At 33.4% G+C, this 26,596-nt stretch overlaps 2 protein-coding genes and 1 long non-coding RNA gene across 9 annotated transcripts in view; 2 read left to right on the top strand and 1 right to left on the bottom strand.

Moving 5' to 3' along the window:
• Glys (glycogen [starch] synthase) overlaps positions 1–5,994 on the top strand; it is a 32,987-nt gene extending 26,993 nt beyond the window's left edge. Inside the window, 2 exon segments of the mRNA XM_081975086.1 lie at positions 5,165–5,365; positions 5,475–5,994. Of these exon segments, the coding sequence (XP_081831212.1) occupies positions 5,165–5,365; positions 5,475–5,501 (228 nt within the window). The 3' untranslated portion in view covers positions 5,502–5,994.
• A 4,527-nt stretch (positions 5,995–10,521) lies between these two features.
• LOC145726117 (protein nervous wreck-like) overlaps positions 10,522–26,596 on the bottom strand; it is a 52,384-nt gene continuing 36,309 nt past the window's right edge. For 3 of the 7 annotated variants that reach the window (XM_081975078.1, XM_081975081.1, XM_081975082.1), the window contains exons 19-20: positions 21,856–22,035; positions 10,522–14,072 (exon numbers count right to left, since the gene is read on the bottom strand). In XM_081975078.1, the coding sequence (XP_081831204.1) occupies positions 21,869–22,035 (167 nt within the window). In that variant the 3' untranslated portion in view covers positions 10,522–14,072; positions 21,856–21,868. The remainder of the gene's footprint in view (positions 14,073–21,855; positions 22,036–26,596) is intronic. The other 4 variants (XR_014177487.1, XR_014177488.1, XR_014177489.1 and 1 more) reach the window with 4 other exon arrangements.
• LOC145726148 (uncharacterized) lies at positions 15,925–17,635 on the top strand. Its single transcript, XR_014177505.1, has 2 exons — positions 15,925–17,264; positions 17,321–17,635. It is a non-coding gene; the product is annotated as an uncharacterized LOC145726148 (long non-coding RNA).

Raw genomic sequence — 26,596 nt, 5'->3', positions numbered from 1 at the left:
CACAAACCAAATTAAGCTTTTTGCTATGTCAGTGGTTCTCAAAATGTTTTTCTAATTTTTGGAATTTTACTGTCTTTAAATCAGTGACACTTAAAATGTTTTATGCCCAAACCTAAACTGTTATCAGTGGTTCCCAATATGTATTATTCACACTCTGACGTGAGACATACAAAATTAAGCTTAACTGCAGTATCAGCAGTTTTCAAAATGGTATTCTAATTTTGGAATTTTACTTTGTAATCAGTGATACTTAAAATGTTTTATGCCCTAACCTAACCTGACGGTGGTTCCAAAAACGTCTTATTAACAGTCTGACTTGACACGAACCAAATTAAGCTTTTTGCTATGTCAGTGGTTCTCAAATGTTTTTATAATTTTTGGAATTTTACTGTCTTTAAATCAGTGACACTTAAAATGTTTTATGCCCTAACCTAACTTGTCAGTGGTTCCAAAAATGTCTTATTAACACTCTGACTTGAGACAAACAAAATTTAGGTTATTTTCAGTATCAGCGGTTCACAAAATCTTTTTCTAATTTTGGAATTTTACTGTATTTAAATCAGTGACACTTAAAATGTTTTATGCCCTAACCTAGCCTGTCAGTGGTTCCAAAAATGTCTTATTAACAGTCTGACTTGAGATGAACAATATTAAGCTTTCTTGCATTATCAACGGTTCTCAAAATGTTTCTCTAATTTCGGAATTTTACTGTCTTTAAATTAGTGACACTTAAAATGTTTTATGCCCTAACCTAACCTGTCAGTGTTTCCATAACTGTCAAAATCCCTTCCAGAAAACTATAAAACTAATAAACGACAACACATGCATGACAAAATGTAAAATTTAAGTTCGAGCTAGTTTAAATGTACTTTGTACCTGCCTCAGTGTATTTTTGGCAGCTTTGACGTTTGATTGTCTGTTCCTAACTTAAGCTGATCTATTTTCACTATAAGAAATGTCAAAATCCCCTCCATAAAACTAGTAAACTAGATCACATGCATGACGAAAAATGCAGAATCTAAGTTTGGGTTAGGTTAAATGCATTTTATAGTTTCAGGAGTGCAATTTTGACAGTTACGACGTGTGACTGGTTATTTCTGACAAATTGATCTATTATGATTATGACAACTCTGAAAATGCCTTTCATAAACTAGTAAACTAGAACACATTGTGCAGGAAAAATAGTAATCTTAGGTTGAATGCATTTTATTGTTTCATGGGTGCAATTTGACAGTTGTGACGTCTGACGTCACAACTGTCAAATTTTTTACTTAGTTTAGTTCATTATAAGTGCGGCAAAGTTTCCTCCATAAAGCTATAAAACTAGTAAACTAGACCACACACAAACAAAAATGTAAATCTAATTTTCAGTTAGGTGTAACGTATTTTATATCTTTATGAGAGCAATTTTGACAGTTATGACGTGTGACTGGTCTATTGCTGACTTAAGTTGATCTATTTTGACTATGGCAACTGTCAAAATTCATTCCATAAACCTATAAAACTAGTAAACTAGAACACATCATGCAGGACAAATAGTAAAGTTAGGTTGGATGCATTTTATTGTTTCATGGGTGCAATTTTGACAGTTGTGACGTTTGCCCGTCTATTTTTTACTTACTTTAGTCTATTATAAGTGCGGCATCTGTCAAAGTTTCCTCCATAAAGCTATAAAACTAGTAAACTAGCCCACACACATGACAAAAATGTAAAATCTAATTTTCAGTTAGGTGTAACATATTTTATATCTTTATGAAAGCAATTTTGACAGTTATGACGTGTGACTAGTCTAGTGCTGTCTTAAGTTGATCTATTTTGACTATGGCAACTGTCAAAATTCATTCCATAAACCTATAAAACTAGTAAACTAGAACACATCATGCAGGACAAATAGTAAAGTTAGGTTGGATGCATTTTATTGTTTCATGGGTGCAATTTTGACAGTTGTGAAGTTTGCCCGTCTATTTTTACTTACTTTAGTCTATTATAAGTGCGGCATCTGTCAAAGTTTCCTCCATAAAGCTATAAAACTAGTAAACTAGACCACACACAAACAAAAATGTAAAATCTAATTTTCAGGTAGGTGTAACGTATTTTATATCTTTATGAGAGCAATTTTGACAGTTATGACGTGTGACTGGTCTATTGCTGTCTTAAGTTGATCTATTTTGACTATGGCAACTGTCAAAATTCATTCCATAAACCTATAAAACTAGTAAACTAGAACACATCATGCAGGACAAATAGTAAAGTTAGGTTGAATGCATTTTATTGTTTTATGGATGCAATTTTGACAGTTATGACGTGTGACCAGTCTATTGCTGTCTTAAGTTGATCTATTTTGACTATGGCAACTGTCAAAATTCATTCCATAAACCTATAAAACTAGTAAACTAGAACGCATCATGCAGAACAAATAGTAAAGTTAGGTTGAATGCATTTTATTGTTTTATGGATGCAATTTTGACAGTTATGACGTGTGACCAGTCTATTGCTGTCTTAAGTTGATCTATTTTGACTATGGCAACTGTCAAAATTCATTCCATAAAGCTATAAAACTAGTAAACTAGAACACACGCATGACAAAAATGTAAAATCTAGTTTTCAGTTAGGTGTAACGTATTTTATATCTTTATGAGAGCAATTTCGACAGTTATGACGTGTAACTGGTCTATTGCTGACTTGAGTTGACTTAGTTTGACTATGGCAACTGTCAAAATCTACCAAACTAGAACAGAGACACAATGTAACAGACAATAACGTAAAATTTAAGTTTGGGTTAGGTTAAAGGCATTTTATACATAGTTTTTAGGTTAGGATTTGATTTTGACAGTTTTGTTCTAGTCGTAGTAGATCAAACTAAGTCAGGACTCAACAGTCACACGTCAGAACTGTCAAATTGCTCTCGTGGAGGTATGTTAAAGCACAGACTAAAAAAAAAACCTAACTAAAACTTAGATTTTCATTTTGTCATGCGTGTGTTCTACTTTACTAGTTTGATAGCTTTATGGAGGAGATTTTGACAGTTGCTATAGTCATAGAGTAGATCAAAGTAAGTCAGGAATCGACTGTCACGCGTCGTAACTGTCAAAATTGCACTCGTATGAAGATAAAACATTTTTGTCATGTTTGTGTTTTGTTTTACTAGTTTGGTACATTTTGACAGTTGCCATAGTCAAAATAAGTCAACTTAAGTCAGCAATAGACCAGTCACATGTTACAACTGTCAAAATTGCTCTCATAAAGATATAAAATACGTTACACCTAACTGAAAATTAGATTTTACATTTTTGTCTAGTTTACTAGTTTTAATGCTTTATGGAATGAATTTTGACAGTTGCCATAGTCAAAATAGATCAACTTGAGTCAGCACTAGATTAGTCACATGTTACAACTTTCAAAATTGCTCTCATAAAGATATAAAATACGTTACACCTAACTGAAAATTAGATTTTACATTTTTGTTTGTGTGTGGTCTAGTTCACTAGTTTTATAGCTTTATGGAGGAAACTTTGACAGATGCCGCACTTATAATAGACTAAACTAAGTAAAAAATACACGGTCAGACGTCACAACTGTCAAAATTGCATCCATGAAACAATAAAATGCATTCAACCTAACTTTACTATTTGTCCTGCATGATGTGTTCTAGTTTACTAGTTTTATAGCTTTATGGAATGAATTTTGACAGTTGCCATAGTCAAAATAGATCAACTTAAGTCAGCAATAGACTAGTCACACGTCATAACTGTCAAAATTGCTCTCTTAAAGATATAAAATACGTTACACCTAACTGAAAATTAGATTTTACATTTTTGTCATGTGTGTGGTATAGTTTACTAGTTTTATAGCTTTATGGAGGAAACTTTGACAGATGCCGCACTTATAATAGACTAAACTAAGTAAAAAATACACGGACAACGTCAAAATTGCATCCATAAAAGTATAAAATGCATTCAACCTAACTTTACTATTTGTCCTGCATGATGTGTTCTAGTTTACTAGTTTTATAGTTTTATGGAATGAATTTTGACAGTTGCCATAGTCAAAATAGATCAACTTAAGTCAGCAATAGACCAGTCACACGTCATAACTGTCAAAATTGCTGTCATAGAGATATAAATACGTTACACCTAACTGAAAATTAGATTTTACATTTTTGTTTGTGTGTGGTCTAGTTCACTAGTTTTATAGCTTTATGGAATGAATTGACAGTTGCCATAGTCAAAATAGATCAACTTAAGACAGCAATAGACTAGTCACACGTCATAACTGTCAAAATTGCTCTCATAAAGATATAAAATACGTTACATCTAACTGAAAATTAGATTTTACATTTTTGTTTGTGTGTGGTCTAGTTCACTAGTTTTATAGCTTTATGGAGGCAACTTGGACAGATGCCGCACTTATAATAGACTAAACTAAGTAAAAAATACACGGTCAGACGTCACAACTGTCAAAATTGTATCCATAAAAGTATAAAATGCATTCAATCTAACTTTACTATTTGTCCTGCATGATGTGTTCTAGTTTACTAGTTTTATAGGTTTATGGAATGAATTTTGACAGTTGCCATAGTCAAAATAGATCAACTTAAGTCAGCAATAGACTAGTCACACGTCATAACTGTCAAAATTGCTCTCTTAAAGATATAAAATAAGTTACACCTAACTCAAAATTAGATTTTACATTTTTGTCATGTGTGTGGTCTAGTTTATGTTTTGTTTTACTAGTTTTATAGCTTCATGGAGGGGAATTTGACAGTTGTGATAGTCAACTTAAGTGAGGAACCGACAGCCAAACGTCACAACTGTCAAAAATGCCCTGGTGAAGGTATAAAGTAGGTTTAACCTAACTCAATTTAAATTTTACACTGTGTCATGCCTATAAGTGGAAGGAATTTTGACAGTTGTGGAATCACTGACAGGTTAGGTTAGGTTAGGCATAAAACATTTTAAGTGTCACTGATTTGAAACTAGAAATCAACTGAAAAAATTCGCTAACATATACAGGGTGTGCCTTAAACGTTCTCCAACAATTAGCTCAATTAGAAAGCCTCGAGTTGGGACTACAAAGTGACATAATAACATACAGGGTGTCTGTATAACACACATAACTCAAAAGAGACACTACTAGAGACAGTTTACTTCTGTATTTTTTACAGTATTACCGTCAAGCCAGGATGCAAGCGCTTCACAAATTGTTCCCTGACTTAGTGGAGGATATCGAAAACTCGATCGGTACTCTTAAGTATCCCAGACCTATTTCGGAGCCGCCCAGTCCGAGTTCTAGCCGCGTAACTACACCAGCGGCATCTGTGCACGGTAGTGACGATGAGGGCGACTCTGTTGACAGCGAGGCTGAGGTAAGTTGACATTTTTAGAGTCACTTTTCCAATCAGTTATTTACAAATATCAAAAATTTTAATATTAAAAGTACCACAATCACGCTACCATTTGTTTCGTGATTTTCAGTTGGAAGAACTGCGTAACCATCACTAAGGACGATTCTTCTCTTTTAAAGAAAACTCTTTCTTTAAAGTAAGTAGTTTAAACTGAACGCCAAACTGAGCCATACACATAAATATTATTTTTTTAATAATTAATAATGGTAGCTTTTAATTGCATTGATTCGCGTCTGGTTAAGTTAACTTCCTGGTCGATTTGGCAGCCTACTTTTTAATGTCCTGTTGACTGGACCAAGACAATTAAACTGTGGTTAAGTTTGTAATTTTTGCCAGGACTTTACTTGACCATATCTAATTTATTGTCGTGTTTGAACAGAAATTTATTGGAACGCCCTCTTCAACTAATTCTATAAACAGTTATCGTTAAATTATCTAATATTTTAGTCTGTTGAGATTAAATTTACGTTACGTTGATAACTATAGCAGCAGTGCTGAAGATCTGTTTCATTTAAGTTAAAAAAAAAATATATAAAATGTGGAATCGAACAGAGATTAGATGCAATAAAAGACGTTCACAATTTTCACAATTTTATTTTATTATGACGTTCTGTGCTGGATTTTCCCACTACATTATCAATTATTCCATTTTTAATATTAAAACGGTCACGTGAGCATTTGCACCTTAAAAATAGTCAGGTACAGGGTTTATAGTGTTTTGACAGGAAAACCCCCAAAAGATTAATGGCAAAAACCGTATTTCGATATCTTGTCAGTTCGCGGCGCTAGAGGGCGTTTTTCAAATATCGTCCATTTTGAAAACTTCTTTTTTGTTTATTGAAATATCGAAGTGAAACCAACACATTCTTAAGGCATTTTTTCGATGTGATTCCAGTGGCGTGCTTGGTTTTTTGCTAATGTCTACCGTTTTTTTCAAAAATTTACCTAATTCTATTAAATTGAAATGACAGTTGGCTATAACTGTAAAAAAATATCCATTTTATGCCATTTACTACAATAGAAGTATGTCTTCTTCTTCTTTACGTGCCGTCTCCTTTAAGAAGGTTGGCTATCATCATTTTATCTTTGAAGCTGCGGATCTGAACAAATCAACAGAGCTACTGTTGTACCACTGCCTTAGGTTGTTCAACCAGGAGATGCGTCTTCTTCCTATACTTCTTTTACCCTGTATTTTTCCTTGTATAATAGTTTGCAACAGTGTGTACCTCTCCCCTCTCATCACGTGGCCCAGATATTGCAATTTTCTGATTTTGATTGTGTTGATTATTTCCTTCTCCTTTCCCATTCTTCTCAACACCTCCTTGTTCGTTGTTCTGCTCACCCAGCTTATTCTGAGGATTCTTCGATATGCCCACATCTCGAACGCTTCCAGCCGGTCAGTGTCGCACTTCTTAAGCGTCCAGGCTTCCATTCCATATAATAGTACTGGAAATATGTAGCATTTAAGCATTCTGATTTTAAGATGTAGACTAAGATCTGTTCTGGTTAATGCATTCCTCATTTTATTAAACACTGATCTAGCCTTTCCGATTCTTGATCTTATTTCCTGTGAATAATCATTATTGTCATTTACAATCGTTCCCAAGTACTCGTATTTGCGGACTTTCTCCACTGGCTCCCCTTTGATCCATAATGTTTCTCGCTGTTGCTGGTGTTTTGTGATTGTCATGAATTTAGTCTTTTTGGTGTTAAGTGTGAGCCCCCTTTCTTCGCTGATCTGTACTACTAGATCTATCAGCCTTTGCAGTTCTTCCAGGGTTTCTGCTATTAGTACTGTGTCATCCGCGTATCTGATGTTGTTTATAACCTTCCCATTAACTGTCACTCCCGTTGTTTTTTGATTTTCCAGTGCTTCTTGTACTATGTCTTCTGAATACAGATTGAAGAGTAATGGTGAGAGCACGCATCCTTGTCTTACTCCACGTTTTGTTTTTATCTCTTCTGAAAGTTCATTTTGCACCGAAACTTTGGCAGTCTGGTTAAAATAGAGATATGTTATTATCCTGATATCATTCCTGTCAATGTTTTTATCTCTCATGAGTTTTATGAGGTGATTATGGCGGACTTTGTCGAAAGCTTTGTTATAATCGAGGAAGGCTACATATGTTGGTTGATTGACGTCCATGAGTCTTTGAGACAACACATTAAAAGCAAACAACGCCTCTCTAGTACCCATTGCGTTTCTGAAACCAAATTGTGTTTCGCTAAGATCTTGTTCAATCCTTCTAAAAATTCTTCGATGTATAATTTTAAGGAATATCTTAAGGGTATGGCTCATTAGGCTGATCGTCCGGTGATCCTTGCATTCCTTTTCCTGCCTTTTTTTGGCAGTGTAATAAATGTTGATTTGAGCCATTCTTCAGGGATGATTCCGGTGTTATATACAGTGTTGTACAGATCTACCAGTACTCCAATTTGGTCTTCTGCAATTAATTTGATAATTTCTGTTGGTGTTTCATCAGGTCCTGGAGCTTTATTGTTTTTTGTTGTTCTAACTGCATATATAACTTCTTCTTTTGTTATATTTGGGCCCTGTTCCTTAGAAGTATGTCTATGTGTAGTTAATCTTAAAAATCACTGAAATATTACACTTTTTAGTTTTTTTTTCAAGTTGGCTTTGACCGAGGGATTTGGAATTTGGTACACTAATTCCTGATATGCCAGTAATGCCCAGTAATTTTTAATAATTAACTTAACCTAACAATACCCACTAACTTCCTGAATTATCACAACTGGGGAGTCAAAAAAAAACCTTTTTTAACTAAAAAAAGTAAAAATAAGAAAATGTGCGTGCAACAATTTAACCGGAAGTAGATATCAACTGCTGCTTGTTTTAAATGGGACACCCTGTATATTGTTTTATTTTTGTATTCTACGTCAACTTGTAGACATATTTCGTGTATTAATGCCATATACCTATCTGTATCCGTTTCTGAGATATTTACCATTTTATGTGAAATTTGATATTTTTGGTGTCCAAAACATTTTTAACCTATGCATATCAGGAAAAGTTCTTTTTGTGTTTTGTCATGTTAGACAAGTTTGTTCTAGGAATGGGTGCAGAAAAACGCCAAAATATATAATACAGTGTGGTCAAAAAATCAGTTCTAAAGAAAGACAGAAAGTCTAGTTTTTCATTCTTATAATTCTGTCTGATTCTTTGTGCAAAACTAAATAAAAAAAATCACTTTTTAAATTGATACATTGAACCACCCTGTAGCTGTCAAAATAACCGAATTAATGAAGGTTAAAGTAGTAGTTGTCAAATTTAGTCAAAACTGTCTTTATTGTCACACACAACACTTTGTATAGACTTTTATACGTCAATGGATAGGAAATAAAATAAGTTTTCAAAAAATATTTTGCCTGTTTTGATAGGTTGCTTCGTTTGGCCGCCAGAGGGCTCCAAAGCTAACTAAATCTTTTCCTTTTCTGTTACCGCTCTAATTCTATTTTTTAATCGGGCAGCGACGGCCCTGATATTTGGCACAAACCTAGCACAATGATTGCCAAATCTAGAGTAGCAGCAAAGCTGTAGAAATGTAATCATTAAGGTCGATTTTCGCTTGCACTAACTGGCCAACATAACGCGCAAAACCCGTTAGGATAGTGGCGGTGTTTCAGGCAAATTTGACCTTTAGGAAAATTGTCATTTGTAAAAACAGTTTTTCAAAAAATTTCCAAGCATTACGTCGTGGTAGATCTAGTGTAAGTCACGTGACCGTGATTTCCTAATTTTCTATAGTCAAATTAGCTTTTAACCAGTCAAAAAATGTTTGTGGTGCACCCTGTCACTAAACCGTAAATAACACACGTGTATTTGTAGCAGTTTGTATATACTTTTATATGTCGATGGACAGCCAAGGAAATGAGCTTTCCATTGACGTATAAAAATCGATTTGGTTAGCCGTTTGCCCGCTAGAGGGCGTCAATGGCGTTGACCAATTTTTTTGGGGTATCTTTTTGTTTAATTCGCAAAAACTCGCGTAATTGCCCTATCTTTGGTATGTTTCTATACGTCAATGGACAGCCAATGAAATGAGCTTTCTAAAAATATCCCTATTTGGGTTAACAGGCTGACGGTTTGGCCGCTAGAGGGCTTCAAATTTGACCATTTTTTTATCATTTTTTTGGTCCATCTTTTTGTTTAATCCTAAAAAACTCGCTTAATTGCACTATTTTTGGTAAAATTTTATACGTCAATGGATAGACAATGAAATGAGCTTTCTAAAAATACCCCAACGGGCGTTAATAGGTTGGACGGTTTGGCCACTAGAGGGCGTCAAAGTTGACTCTTTTGGTGCATTTTTTTGTTTAATCGTCAATAACTAGCTTATTATTTGCTACACTTTGTATAAGCTTTTATATGTCAATGTATAGCTAATGAAATGAGCTTTTTATTGGAAAATAGTCACGTGGTTATCAAAATATCGGTTCAAACTGAAAAACCGTCACGTGACTTTCAGGATTCCGTTTTGACGTTAAAAAAGGGTCACTAGACCTTTAAAAATAAATTTGATGATTGAAAATCGTCACGTGACTCTTCAAATAACATTTTGACATTTAAAACTGTCACGTGACCATTCTTACTGTAAAAAGAGTAATGTGTCTTTAAAAAATATCAGTTTTAAGTGGAAAACGATCACGTGACTCTTTAAAAAATATTTTTTTTTTCAAAATTCCATGGCAATTGCCACACACAAAAACTAAAAATTAATTTGAGATATAAACCTATATTTTATACAGGGTGTTACAAATTCGATGCATTAGCATTGCTATCTCAGAAACTATTGGCGTTTCAAGTTAAGATCGCAGTGCCAGTTGAACTAAAATCGTTCCTAACCTAACATTATAAATAATATGACACTGTCAATCAATGTAAACAAACGAAGAATGCCCGAAACTGTTTTCCAAACTGATCACCAGAGGGAGTACCTCTTATCTTGAAACGTCAATAGTTGATAGAGCTTTAGTTTTGCTGTCCCATTGTTTTTGACGAGCAGTTAGTTATTCGCATTAAAGTGACTTTAAAAACAATTAATTACATAGAATGATTAATTTGTTTCTAGGAATTCGGACAAATAAAACACTACAACCTACATAAATGATTTATTTCATGTTGTGTAGGGATGATACACCGAACAGTTTAAAGAATAATGATAGTAAAATCTAAGGCATTTCAACATCAGGGCAAAATGTTTATTTACTTTAGATAAGTGTATTAGTTTACCTGCAAGCGTATTTTCTATTTATTGCATTCGCCAACCTTTCAAATCACTTATACCAACCAAAACAATTTAAGACAATTAAACATCAAATTCGAGACTTGTTTTGGCTTTCTACGAGTAGAAATTTACAAATTGGTGGGTTTTTGCCGTTTTCTAGAATTTATTTATTTACATTACAAACAGGGGAGATACTTTATTTAAACTTCCTTGCATCTCTTCAAATAACGAGTGAGGCTCGTACAACGGGCACCCGATATAAAGTATTATATCCTTCTCTAAAATATGTTTGGAATAATAAATCACTCAAATTTCTGGACAATTAGCCAGCATAAAGCTTTAAAAATTATTGCCAAACGATTTTTAAAACTTTTCGGTTTATTAATAAAAACAAAAAGTATTTCTAACAATATTTCCTACGGCAAAATTTAACCGACCTTGCAAGTTTTACGGTGTAGAACAATTGGACCACCCTGTATAGTTGAGTTAACTAAAATAAAGTTGGTCAACTACAGGGGTGATTTTGAAAGTTTTAATTTTACGCTGGCACCTCTTGATTCCTCTTTAACATGTAACCTATTTGTGCCGCTTTACTATTCAAGTACAGTACGCTTTTTGCATCTAGAAACCACTTATTTAATTAAACAAAATAGGAACAACAATGCGCGATTGATTTTAGGATATTTAGGCTGCTTTAACGATGAAATCGAGAGCTGCTCGTATTAGAAGGCACCGCTGAAAGAAGACGGGGATTATTCAGAATAGTATAATAATAATAATACATACAGAAGGTAGGTACAGGGTGTCTTACTATAAACGGCCCCCCTAAGTTTTGTGTTTATGATTTTAGGAAAAAAATGTTCATACAAAAGTTCTAAATATTTGAACGCCACTCTCTTGAAGATTTGAAGAAATGTTCTCTACAATTTTATTTAAATTAACGGTCAACTTTGACGTCCTCTAGCGGCTATCACTTGATTTAATGGTATTTTTGGAAACCTCGGAATGTTCTCTACAATTTTATTTCTAATCACTTTTACTGTCACTTGTCAAATAACCGAGTTATTGATGTTTAACCGGAGTGTTGCGCAGCTGATGGGTTTTGACAATTTTTTAGTTAACGGTCAGCTTTGACGCCCTCTAGCGGCCAATCAGTAAACTCGGTCACCTGATTTAATGGTATTTTTGGAAACCTCGGAATGTCCTCTACAATTTTTTACTAATCACTTTTACTGCCACTTGTTAAATAACCGAGTTATTGACGTTTAACCAGAGTGTTGCGCAGCTGATGGGTTTTGACATTTTTTTAGTTAACGGTCAGCTTTGACGCCCTCTAGCGGCCAAACAATAAACTCGGTCACCTGATTTAATAATATTTTTGGAAACCTCGGAATGTTCTCTACAATTTTATTACTAATCACTTTTACTGTCACTTGTCAAATAACCGAGTTATTGACGTTTAACCAGAGTGTTGCGCAGCTGATGGCTTTTGACAATTTTTTAGTTAACGGTCAACTTTGACGCCCTCTAGCGGCCAAACAGTAAACTCGGTCACCTGATTTAATAATATTTTTGGAAACCTCGGAATGTTCTCTACAATTTTATTTCTAATCACTTTTACTGTCACTTGTTAAATAACCGAGTTATTGATGTTTTACCAGAGTGCTGCGCAGCTGATGAGTTTTGACAATTTTTTAGTTAACGATCAACTTTGACGCCCTCTAGCGGCCAAACAATAAACTCGGTCACCTGATTTAATAATATTTTTGGAAACCTCGGAATGTTCTCTACAATTTTATTTCTAATCACTTTTACTGTCACTTGTCAAATAACCGAGTTGTTGACGTTTAACCAGAGTGTTGCGCAGCTGATGGCTTTTGACAATTTTTTAGTTAACGGTCAACTTTGACGCCCTCTAGCGGTCAAACGGTAAACTCGATCACTTGATTTAATGGAATTTTTGAAAACCTCAGAATGTTCTCTACAATTTTATTACTAATCACTTTTACTGTCACTTGTCAAATAACCGAGTTATTGATGTTTAACCAGAGTGTTGCGCAGCTGATGGGTTTTGACAATTTTTTAGTTAACGGTCAACTTTGACGCCCTCTAGCGGCCAAACAGTAAACTCGGTCATCTGATTTAATGGTATTTTTGAAAACCTCGGAATGTTCTCTACAATTTTATTTCTAATCACTTTTACTGTCACTTGTCAAATAACCGAGTTATTGACGTTTAACCAGAGTGTTGCGCAGCTGATGGGTTTTGACAATTTTTTAGTTAACGGTCAAATTTGACGCCCTCTAGCGGCCAAACAGTAAACTCGATCACCTGATTTAATAATATTTTTGGAAACCTCGGAATGTTCTCTACAATTTTATTTCTAATCACTTTTACTGTCACTTGTCAAATAACCGAGTTATTGACGTTTAACCAGAGTGTTGCGCAGCTGATGGGTTTTGACAATTTTTTAGTTAACGGTCAAATTTGACGCCCTCTAGCGGCCAAACAGTAAACTCGATCACCTGATTTAATAATATTTTTGGAAACCTCGGAATGTTCTCTACAATTTTATTTCTAATCACTTTTACTGTCACTTGTCAAATAACCGAGTTATTGATGTTTTACCAGAGTGCTGCGCAGCTGATGGGTTCTGACAATTTTTTAGTTAACGGTCAACTTTGACGCCCTCTAGCGGCCAAACGGTAAACTCGATCACTTGATTTAATGGTATTTTTGGAAACCTCGGAATGTTCTCTACAATTTTATTTCTAATCACTTTTACTGTCACTTGTCAAATAACCGAGTTATTGACGTTTAAACTGAATGCTGCGCATCTCACTCTCTCACTTGGTATGTCACACTTTTTTGGGACATCCTGTATAATTCAAGAAGGTTGCGTTCAAATCTTTTTTTTTCTAAAATCGTAAACAAAAAAAGTTAAAAGGGTGTCATTTATAATGAGACACCCTGTACGTGCGTAAGTCAACTTTCTCAAAGAAATTTATTTTATTACAAATATTAAGCATAGTTCACACATTTATCAGAACAACCGCCTGGAAAAATTCCTTTAAATTAAACAAAAAAATTCTAAAATTCCCTAATAATAATAACATTTTTGTCGGAGTCTCATTTTCTTTCTCATATAACAACACGAGAGAGAAAAAGTACCTAAACAAATTGTACACCTCTAAAACGCAGGCGTATAGCTTACTTAGGTCAGTCGAATCATCGATTACTCCTCTACTTCCGTTTCTACTTAAACGTACTTATTTTTATAGTTGCGTTGCGGTATTTTAGAATAAAAATTAGTTTACTATCTCCCGTTTGCAAACGCCCAGTATATTTTATAATACAGTGCTGCGCGAATAATCACCCGTCGTTGTTGTGCGCAGTCACCGGCCAGGAGGAAGACGTTTAACCTGCAAAAAAATCTTGCTGGCAGTTTTAATTAAGTAGACTAGGTTGTATAGCAACAAGCTTTATTTGTGCAAGAAGAAGAAATCCAAAAAGTCTAGGAAACCACGCCACAAGACACTAAAACTAGTCTGCAGTAAACTGCCAACCAAAAAGATAAACTATGACAAACATGAAGGGAGTATACGGTGTAGTACTAGAGGTAGAAAATTCTCAGATATTTATTTTTCGAGAAAACCACAAGATAATTTAAGAAATTTTTAGGAGAATTCTTTATGTAGTACTAACACCATCAACCCTCCAAGATTATTATTATTATAGAGTGTGTCCAGTAAGCACATGATCAAAAGGGTACTGTGTACAATTAAAAAATAAGTTGATATTCATTATGTCATTTTCCTGAAAAGTGCTTCCTAAGGAAAATACAGTCCTTCAAATTTCTGTTTAAAAAATCGTTTTTTTTGTCATAACTGTCAGATCGTTGAAGCAATATTGATCAAATTTGGAACAAGCACTTTATTACACGTTATTACGGTCAAAGACCCAAAACTAACCTAACCCAACTTAAAAATTGTCTTAGAAACGGAAAATTCACTTAAGAAGTTTAAAAAATATTATTGTAGCCAGTTTTCATAGTTTCCAGACAAACTAAAAGACTTTAGTTTTGAAAATTGAATTAGAAAAGATAAAAATTTCAGAAGCTTAAAAATTGTGTTTATAACCAGTTTTCATGCAAATCGAGAGACTTTAATACTAAAAATTGACTTGTAAGACATAAAAACTACTTTTTCAAAAATTTGTTACTACAAATTCATACATTTAAACCTTAAAAATTGACTTGAACCCCAAAATGTGACTGAACTAATGAAAAGTGACATCAGAAGCTTAAAATTTGCATTTGAAGTAAGTTTTCATAATTTTAAGGCAAATTTCAATATTTTAGTCTTGAAAATAGTCTTAGATGCAGGACATTAACATTAGATTCATGAAAATTGTCTTGAAAACGAACTTTTCGTGCTTTTTACTTTGCTTTTCATTTTCTTCGAATTCTGGACTAATTTTAGTGCTTCAAAACTGCTTTTAGCTTGGAAAATCGAGTTTCAAGACTATCTTCACCAAGTTATTGACATATCAAACTTAAAAAACATTTTTTACATTCTTCATACACTTAAAATGGCATTCCAAGCTTTGTCACTATTAAATCGACTTCTAGACACCTTCTTAATAAACTACACTGTTTTTAGTGTTTTAAGGCTGTTTTCAGTGCCTCAAATCGAGTTTCAAGACTATCTTAACAAAGTTTTTGACTTATCAGGCCTAAAAGCCAGTTTGTCCACTGACCATAGTCTTGAAAATGTTATTTCAAGCTTCTTCACTATTAAATTGACTTCTACACTCATAGGTGCAATAAATTGTAGCATCTCTAAGAAATTCAGACTGTTTTTAATGCTTTTTAAGACTGAAAAATTGAGTTTAAGACTATTTCCAAAAGTCAAGTTTCTTCAGTAATAAGAGTAAAAAATTTTGGTACCAAATGCTACAATAATAGTCTTGAGAACTAATTTTTAGAAATAAAATTGTCCGAAAATTTAATTTACTTCTAGACTTGTTGTCCAGTCCAGAAAATTCAATTGTACACCAATTAAAGTCTTGAATATACTTTTGGACTCTCTTTAATCCTAGTAAGGTCCGTTTTAGCATTAAAAGTTAACTTTTATATTATTTTTAGTAGTAAAAAATGAGTTTCATGCACAATACAATCTTTGTGTTGATTTCCGGACTTTTTTTAGTTCTTGAATGCCAGTTTCAGACACTCAACCAGGATGGCAGTCTGAGAAAGCAAATCATAAGACCATTCCTAGTAGTAAAAAAGTTTTTAGACTATTCAGTACAAATTTGGACTTTCACAAGTTTTGAATGTTCAGTTTTAAACTATAAAACGATTTTTTAAATTGATATTTGGAGGACTGTATCTTCCTTAGGAAACGTTTTTCAGAAAAATGACATAATGCAAGTCAACTTATTTTTTGATTAGCTGTCAAATGGTGAATTATTGACACTTAAAACTGGACCACCCTGTATAGTGTTAAATAATTTATGTAGTGCTGTGATGCCTCTTTCATCTAGGAGTTTCAGTATTTCTGAAGGAATTTCATCTGGGCCAGCCGCTTTGTTATTTTTTGAGATACGTATGGCGTTTTCAATCTCGCCCTTAGTGATCGATGGGCCAGTTAGAGAGTTATTGGTGTGTCGGAAATACTTGGATGGATTTTAATGAAACTTGCTGTGGACTTGTCTGTAAGTAAGGCTCATGGTTTTATGAAACAACCACGTCATTTTTTATTATTTAATCTGATGAATTGGTCCTTTTTCAAGGCTTTACTACTCTTGGTAAAATCTTCTATCGGCGACATTCTTCTGGGTCCTTATATCCTGCCCCATCGCTTGGATGGTAAAAATTATCTTGAATTCTTAGTGAATACTTTGCCTGTTCTAATGGAGGATGCCCCCCTCACACATTAACAGAAATGTAACTGCACATTTAAACAACACTTTCTCACACAATTGGATCGGAAGGAGAGGAAGAGATGTTCCTGTCGAATGGCCCCCTAGATCCCCCGACTTAACACGATTAGATTTTTTTTCTACGCTATTCCTGTGGAATTCGAGGAAGAGTTATGTTGGACGCAGAACGAGGCGAACGTAATTCGGGATGATGCAGAAATGTTGAGGAAGGTTCAATTCGAAGGATCCAGCTATGCATCCGAGAAAATGGTGGGCATATCGAACATTTGTTGTAATTTCTATTTTTTTTTGAGAATCTTCTGCTTTTGAGATCTGGCTGGTAATTTCAATAGAAAATTATGTCAAAACTTTGATAGTTCATTTGTAGTTATCAAATTAACCGGTTATTTTAAAACTGCTCAAGTTAAACCGATTTATAAGAAAGGTGATAAAAATGAAATAGGAAATTACAGACCAATAAGCATCCTTCCAGCCTTTTCAAAGATTTTTGAATTGGTTTTATATACACAGCTAACAGATTTTTTTATAATGTGCGACCTCTTCAATGGTTATCAACATGGCTACATTGCCGGAAGATCAGTACAAACAGCAACGTTTCAGTTTACAAGTCATATCCTTGAACACATAGAAAACCATAAACTAGGAATAGGTATATTTTTAGACTTATCTTTGTGTAATTAAATAACTATTGTTAAAAAAATTAGAACTCTATGGAGTTAGAAGTAAGGCCCTGAGATTGTTTGATTCTTACTTATCTCATAGGAAACAACAGGTTAAACTATTTAGGGACAACAAGCCATACACATCAAATATAAAAGAAAATCAACATGGAATAGCCCAGGGCAGTATTCTGGGGCCACTACTCTTTGTAATTTACATGAACGATCTGAATTCTATAGCAAAAGAAAATGAAAAAATCGTCAACTTTGCAGATGACACAAATTTACTTGTAGGTCAAGAGGAAATCAGCACTTTAATTCAGTCTGGAAAAGATCTGTTTATTAGGACCTCTGAGTGGTTTAAAAAAAATAAATTAGCTTTAAATATGGAAAAAACAAGTGTGATTATTTTTTCAACAAAACAAGGTACATTTGAGAAACCTAATAAAATACACCTTCTCACTGACAGGAGCCAATTACTAGCCAAGAACATAAAATTTTTGGGAGTGCAGATTGATGAAATTCTAGATTGGTCTGATCACATAAATGTTCTGCTAGGCAGGTTAAACTCAATTTGCTACGGAATTCGAATTGTTTCCGGGTATCTGAACCTGGCGGCCCTTAAAATATTGTACTTTGCCAACTTTGAATCGATTATGAAGTATGCAATTATGTTTTGGGGTAGAAATACTTCAATACAGAATGTATTTGTAATTCAAAAAAGGGCGATTAGATTAATGTTCAAAATGAAATACAAAGATTCATGTAGATCCATCTTTAAAAAAAATAAAATAATGACAGTTTATGCAATTTATATATATGAGTGTCTCATTTTTTTTAAAAAGAACCAAAACCTATTTAACATCAAAGTCAATCATACATACAACACAAGACAAAAAGATGTAAACTGTCCAAAACATAGATTAACACTCACTGAGAAGAATGCAAAATATATGTGTATTCGCCTATTTAGCAACCTACCAGACAGGCTGAAAAAATTGACGGACAAAAGTTTCAAAAAAGAAGTAAAAAATTTACTAATTGAATTAGAACCCTACACTATAGAGGATTATTTTGTTAAATAAAGATTGCTTATTCTCTGAAATCTGTATTTAGGGAAAAATCGCTGAAAATGTATATAAGTAGAGTCCGGATTTCTAGAAATTTAGTTTTTTGTAAATAATAAAAGCAACCAACTTTTGACATCTAATGTGAACGATTTATACAAAAACACGTCATTTGACAGATTTTGTTCATGCTTTTTTTGCTTTTTTCTTCTTTTTGTGCTTATTTACTGCTATTATTGTATGGTTTAACTAGTTTTTAACAAGTTTTCAAGTTTTTAAAAATAAACTAATAACTGCTTTGACAGAAAAACGCAGGAGTTTTGACGTAATCTTATTGGTTCTGTAACGTTGCACAGTAGGCCATTGGGCCAAGTGGTAATATTGACTTTTGCTGTATTGAAATGCTGCAAAATGTATAAGTATCAATTTACAAATTTAAACTGACCAAAAAATTTCCAAATGCTCCTAAAGTAGTCTAAAAAAATGTAAAAATATTCCAAAACTCTATAGAAGCTCTAAAATGCCTTACAAAAGCTTACAAAACAGACTAGAAGCTACCAAAAGCTTTTAGAACACTAACAAATGCTTTTCAATTTATTATCTAAAAGCTCTCAAAATATTTCAAGACAGTCTAAAAGCTTCCGTATACTTCTAGAGCAGTAACAGCTTCAAACGTCTACAAGGTTTCAAATGCCTTAGAATCTTCAAGGATCTTGAAATTGTCCAAACACCTTACAAATGCTCCTAAATTAGTCTAAAAAGGTTTTAAAACACTGGAGAAACTCCAAAATGCTTCTCAAGCAGTCTAAAGCATTCCAAATAGTCTTCAACTAGTCTAGAAGCTCTCAAAAAGTTTCAAGGCAATCTAAAAGCTTCCGCATGCTTCAAGAGCAATTTAAAAGCTTCCAAAAGTTCAAAGTAAAATGTCTTAAAAGCAGTCCAGAAACTTCAATGCTCCGAAAGTAGTCTGAAAAGATTTCAAAACATTACAGAACCTCCAAAGCATTCGGAAGTCTTTTAAAACAGTCTAGAAGCTTCCAAAAGCATTTAGAACAGTCATCGAATAGATTCCAAATGCTTTTCAACTAGTCTAGAAGCTTCCAAAAAATCCTAGAACCGTGTAAGAGTTTCCAAATGCCTCTAAAGCCTTCCAGAACCTTCAATATGCTCTTTAAACAGTTCAAAAACCTTCCAAATTATAATCTTCCGTATGCTTCTAAAGCAGTTTGAAAACTTTTAGAAGTTGAACTCAAAAATAGTAAAAGAAATTGTATCTCTGAAAGAGTTTTGTGCTTTTTTAAAGCATTTTTACAGATTTTTATGCATTTTTGGAGGAAAATGATTTTGCTTTTTAAGCGCTTTTTTTCACAATTTTAGTGCTTTTTAATCCGGACTCTATATACAGGGTGTTCGGAAAATACGTGTACAACGTTTGACGACAGACTCCTGACGTCAAAATATGTCGATCTAAGCCGACTTAGTTATATCCAAAATTGTCTCGTTTAGCCGGTAGAGGGCGTCAAAAATTTGTAAAAATATTGGTTTTTTACTAAAGTACGTGAAAACCTGCTAATGGATTTTAATGAATTTTAGTATGTAGACTAATACTATAAAATGACGTTTTCTAGTAGTATAGTCACCGGCTGTAAATAAGTGGAAGTGTTATAAAAGTGATATAATACGTCAACATTTCTCCTCATTTTTTATATGAACGGCGTTATGACAACCCAGATATTTTTGTCGAGTGACCGGAAGTATTTTGAAGCTATTTTACCTCTTTAATATTTCCCGGTGGATGAGCTGTTTCGCCAGAAAAAAAAAAATTACAATTACCTGCATACATCAAAGTAGGTATAATAAAGTTGAAATTATTTATTGTAAGAAACTAAGTAAACCAAAAACATTACTTAAGCAAATGTGTAAAATGACCGCCATCTTGCTGAATACACTTATCAATACTCTTTAAGAAATGAAATTGTACCCAATATTTTTACAAATTTTTGACGCCCTCTACCGGCTAAACGAGACAATTTTGGATATAACTAAGTCGGCTTAGATCGACATATTTTGACGTCAGGAGTGTGTCGTCAAACGTTGTACACGTATTTTCCGGACACCCTGTATAAGTATCTTTAAGTACTACATAGTTCATAGTTTATCATGACGCTATTTCCTTTGTATTAGTTGATAATGTACATTGTACTCTATCCTAATCACAATTCGAAATAAAGACTGTTATTATTATTATTATTATTATTTGCAATAAAAATGTGTAAAATGGTAAAAAGCAGGGGGACACAAAAAATTTTTTTTGCGGAAGAACTATGAATGCTAGAAGATTTTACCAAGAGTAGTAAAGCCTTGAAAAAGGACCAATACATCAGATTAAATAATAAAAAATTAATTTTAACGACGAAATAAAAAGTTCTGGTATTTTTTGAACCCAGTCACTGAAGAACTTAGAAGGCAAATGGACGTGGTTGTTTCATCAAACCATGAGCCTTACTTAGAGACAAGTCCACAGCAAGTTTCATTAAAATCATTCTCCAAATATTTCCGAAAATAGATTTTTTAAAAAAAAAAAAACACTTTTTTCTAATTTTGGCATATAAAGTGACACTTTTTAAAACTGATTAGAGTGACAAAACGTTCACGTCACTTTATGTAACTAGTTATGAAAAGTTCATTTCATCACTCCCTGTTTTTATGCATTTCCGTAGAAACATATGGGCGACATCCATCATAACTTGTCGTTGTCACAGTTTATACAAGGTGCTATGAAAGTGAATATTTGTGTTAAATCACTTTAAAAGATGTTTTTTACCGCTTTTTGGTCAAAATTAGAAAAAACTATGTATGCAACACGTTTCGAAAATGTCTTATTGTGTAACTCATTCAAATTGTAGGACCTCGCTGCGCTCGCCCTACAAACATTCATGCGTTACACAAAATCGATCTTTTCGTAACTGGTTACATAAATAGCTATGTTCTAATGACAATTACGTCAAATCCTCACCTTTCGATCTAAAGAATGTCACAGTACCCTTTTGATCATGTGCTTACTGGACAACCTGTATAAGAGTTTAACTAAATTCCTCAACGTGACCAAGAGGGGTTATTAGACCTACTCTCTTTTAGAGGCCACCAGGATCGCCATAAAAAATGCCCCAACCAATGTCTGAACAAATAACGTAGCCAAGAACCTAGAGAGAGAATCAAAAGCCATGCAAGTAAAAAACCAAACACGATGATGAAATCGCCAGAAGAACCATTGTCATAGATGTAAAAAGTAATAGTCCATATTTCCACCGTAGAATTGCCAATGTAAATGCCAACAAAAAACTCAAAGTCGAGCATTTTGTATTTTAAACGACTTTGTGTTTTTTGTTTACACTTAGATTGTCACAGATGTTCCTCCAAAGCTGCTACCACACTAAACCCAAGTGAGGGAAAAACTAGCAATTATCGGAGTAAACAAACCGACCAAATATGTGAATTGCGGACGATCAAAAAAGGTTAAAATGTTAAAAACTGACCTAATAAGGGCGCTTAAGCGTTCGACTCCTTCAAATCCTGCAACCTGGCCAATTGGTGGGGTTCTAACTCGTCAGGAATACTGGCTCTACCTCCTACCACCTGTTTGGGCGCGTCCGTATCAGCTGGTAACGGGGCTTGGCTCACCGAGTTTTCTGCTGTACTAGGTCCTGTTGTTTCTCCTATATCCCCAACACAAACATGGAAAACATATCACTCAATTTTGCTTTCATTAAGATATTATGTTTTAATGAATGCACTGTTAAAAAAAAACTGAATAAAACAGAATTTTCTCAGCAGTTCTCTTATTGCGTAAAACTGAGGTTTGCCAGATCCTTGTCTAAATAAAAAATCCCCAAAAAAAAATATTTCATTCAAGCTGACATTTTTCTAGTGTTAAAAATGACAGAGGTGTTCTTATTTGACATGTGCTAACTTGGTTACTATGTTAGCTAAAAGATTCATTCAAACGTCAAAATATAACCTGTAGTTTTGACCTAGAAGTTACAAATAACCGAGATATTTGATCGAAAATAGAGCAGTGCAAGTGAACAAGCTTCTTCTGACAGTTCGTACTGTCATTGCACTTTCCCTATCTTCATTAATTTTCTCTTTCTCTGTTTCCTTCAAACTGGACATCTTTATTTTGTTTTTTCAAAAATTACAGGTGTCCTTATTTGACACGTGCTAACGTGGTTACTATGACAACTAGAAATTTCATTTAAACGTCAAAATATACTCGGTAATTTTAGCATTCTTTCATCTCAGCACAATTTCATTTAAAAAATTACAAATTACCGTGACATTTAACATGAAATACGACAGTTAACTGTATTAGAAATATTGAAGGTGTAACAATTTGACTTGGTTCCTATGACATTTAGGAGGTTCGTCCAAACGTCAAAGTGTATCTCGTAATTTTGACTAAACTCAATTTTCTTCCAGAGGTTACAAATAACCGAGATATTTGATCGGAAATAGAGCAGTGCAAGTGAACAAGCTTTTTAGAAATATCATAATTTGACAGCTCCTAAGTTAGTTACTGTGACAGTTAGAAAGTTCGTTTCAAAACTCTCATTGCACTTTCGTTATCTTCATTAATTTTATCTTTCTCTCTTTCCTTCAAACTGGACATCTCTATTTTCTTTCTTTGACTATGATAACTAGAAATTTAATTTAAATGTCAAAATATACTCTGTGTTATTTTCTAGACCAAGTTTTTATAAGGAAAGAACACTAATAGCTGATAAAAACCGGATTAGAACACTGTAGTACACGCCAAATTTAAATATAGTGATGGGTAATTACAAATACTGTGTTTCTGGCAGTTCAAATTTTAAAACCGCTTTTCTCCTTGACTGTATCCAATTTCGTAATGTTTTTTCAGGTTACTGGATAGGAAATTTAATGAGGATTCCAAAAATGTGCTTAAAACAGTAATTTTCTTACTCCAAGTGAGTTTTACAGGCAATTTTGTCTCTCTTTTGTCCTTTCAAACTGTGTTTCTGTCAGTTCAAGCTTTGATACCGTTTTTCTCCGCGGCTGTACCAAATCTTGTAGTATTTTTTAATGTTATTGGATAGAAAATTTAACGAGCATTTCAAAAGTATGCTTAATGTCCGTTTTCCCAATCATTGGCCAAGTTGAGTTTAAGGACAGCTCAGTTAAGTTTAGTTTAGACTGCATTATTTTGCACCTAATCTGTCACATTCAAACCTCAACTTAGCTTAAGTTGAACTTTAAATCGACTTGGAAGTATCGGGGAAACAGGCATAAAACAGCCATTTTCTCACTCCAAGTGTGTTTGACAAGCAATTTTGTCTCAGACTATCAAATTGTGCTCAAATGTTGCAAAAATCAGGATTTAGAAAAGTTTTCTTGCAGTGTTCGATACAAAACGTGTTTTTTTAGATTTATGACAGTTATTTTGACAGTGGTTACGTGACTGCCTAGCTATCCTTAGGCATTATCTTATTATCTTCCAAAAACCACGTGATATCTGTCACTAATGTCAAAGTTTTCATAGAATTTGCTAGAATTAAGGTGGATTCATAGTTCTGTCAAACTCATAACTTTAAAACTCATAAATTTACTGGTAAAATAGGTAAATTTCCTGTCTCACTCAATTTATTTTACCCTACATTACTTAAATACAAAACTTTAGATTTCACAGATTTTTCAGGTATAATGTGTCATAAACTCAAACTGCCCCAAAAGGGCTGGTTTCGAGTAGTAAGTGTTCGATTTCAAATTCCCAGTTATTCCCCTGGTAATACCCCGAAAAAATATAACCAAAGAAAAAAATATTCCTATTTTTTTAAGAAAATTCTTTATTTTGGCAACCCTGGTAAAATTGGTATTTTTCCATATTTTTGGTTAAAAATAAAAAATATTTCTTAATAATGAAAAGAATTTTTATGGAGATTTGTAGCAATTGAAATTTGGCAACAAGCCTTTTACAAATATATTATGTTTTGAAGCATGCACTGTTAAAAAAAAAACTAAATAAAACAGAATTTTCTCAGAAGTTTTCTTGCGTAAAACTGAGGGTTGTCAGATCCTTGTCTAAATAAAAAATCCCCAAAAAATATTTTTTTAGATTACAATTTGTTACTTTTGGATTTACATTTCGTCAATGTCTTTATACCTCCCCATTTCATTCAAACTGACATTTTTCTAGTGTTAAAGATGACAGAGGTGTCCTTATTTGACACGTGCTAACTTGGTTACTATATTAGCTAAAAGATTCATTCAAACGTCAAAATATAGCCTGTAATTTTGACCTTATTTTAACTCGACACAATTTTCTTCCAAAAGTTACAAATAACCGAGATATTTGATCGGAAATAGAGCAGTGCAAGTGAACAAGCTTTTTAGAAATGTCATAATTTGACAGCTCCTAATAGTTGGTTACTGTGACAGTTAGAAAGTTCGTTTCAAAACTCTCATTGCACTTTCGTTATCTTCATTAATTTTATCTTTCTCTCTGTCCTTCAAGCTGGACATCTCTATTTTCTTTCTTTGACTATGATAACTAGAAATTTAATTTAAATGTCAAAATATACTCTGTGTTATTTTCTAGACCAAGTTTTTATAAGGAAAGAACACTAATAGCTGATAAAAACCGGTTTTGAACACTGTAGTACACACCAAACTTAAATATAGTGATGGGTAATTACAAATACTGTGTTTCTGGCAGTTCAAATTTTAAAACCGCTTTTCTCCTTGACTGTATCCAATTTCATAATGTTTTTTCAGGTTACTGGATAGGAAATTTAATGAGGATTCCAAAAATGTGTTTAAAACAATAATTTTCTTACTCCAAGTGAGTTTTACAGGCAATTTTGTCCTTTCAAACTATGTTTCTGTCATTTCAAGCTTTGATACCGCTTTTCTCCGTGGCTGTACCAAATCTTGTAGTATTTTTTCATGTTATTGGATAGAAAATTTAACGAGAATTTCAAAAATATGCTTAATGTCCGTTTTCCCAATCATTGGCCAAGTTGAGTTTAAGGACAGCTCAGTTAAGTTTAGTTTAGACTGCATTATTTTGCACCTAATCTGTCACATTCAAACCTCAACTTAGCTTAAGTTGAACTTTAAATCGACTTGGAAGTATCGGGGAAACAGGCATAAAACAGCCATTTTCTCACTCCAAGTGTGTTTGACAAGCAATTTTGTCTCAGACTATCAAATTGTGCTCAAATGTTGCAAAAATCAGGATTTAGAAAAGTTTTCTTGCAGTGTTCGATACAAAACGTGTTTTTTTAGATTTATGACAGTTATTTTGACAGTGGTTACGTGACTGCCTAGCTATCCTTAGGCATTATCTTATTATCTTCCAAAAACCACGTGATATCTGTCACTAATGTCAAAGTTTTCATAGAATTTGCTAGAATTAAGGTGGATTCATAGTTCTGTCAAACTCATAACTTTAAAACTCATAAATTTACTGGTAAAATAGGTAAATTTCCTGTCTCACTCAATTTATTTTACCCTACATTACTTAAATACAAAACTTTAGATTTCACAGATTTTTCAGGTATAATGTGTCATAAACTCAAACTGCCCCAAAAGGGCTGGTTTCGAGTAGTAAGTATTTGATTTCAAATTCCCAGTTATTCCCCTGGTAATACTCCGAAAAAATATAACCAAAGAAAAAAATATTTCTATTTTTTTAAGAAAATTCTTTATTTTGGCAACCCTGGTAAAATTGGTATTTTTCCATATTTTTGGTTAAAAATCAAAAATATTTCTTAATAATGAAAAGAATTTTTATGGGGATTTGTAGCAATTGAAATTTGGCAACAAGCCTTTTACAAAGATATTATGTTTTGATGGATGCACTGTTAAAAAAAACTGAATAAAACAGAATTTTCTCAGCAGTTCTCTTGCGTAAAACTGAGGGTTGCCAGATCTTTATCTAAATAAAAAATCCCCAAAAAAAATATTTTTTTTGGATTACAATTTGTTATTTTTGGATTTACATTTCGTCAATGTCTTTATACTTCCCCATTTCATTCAAACTGACATTTTTCTAGTGTTAAAGATGACAGAGGTGTCCTTATTTGACACGTGCTAACTTGGTTACTATGTTAGCTAAAAGATTCATTCAAACGTCAAAATATAGCCTGTGATTTTGACGTTATTTTAACTAGACACAATTTTCTTCCAGAAGTTACAAATAACCAAGATATTTGATTGGAAATAAAGCAGTGCAAGTGAACAAGCTTCTTCTGACAG

The sequence above is a fragment of the Ips typographus genome, linkage group LG3 (assembly GCF_016097725.1).
Source record: "Ips typographus isolate SLU linkage group LG3, UJ_Ityp_2.0, whole genome shotgun sequence".
In the NCBI taxonomy this organism is placed as follows: domain Eukaryota; kingdom Metazoa; phylum Arthropoda; class Insecta; order Coleoptera; family Curculionidae; genus Ips; species Ips typographus.
Note: the sequence above shows the minus strand (reverse complement) of the source record. Positions and strands in the feature narration are given on the sequence as shown.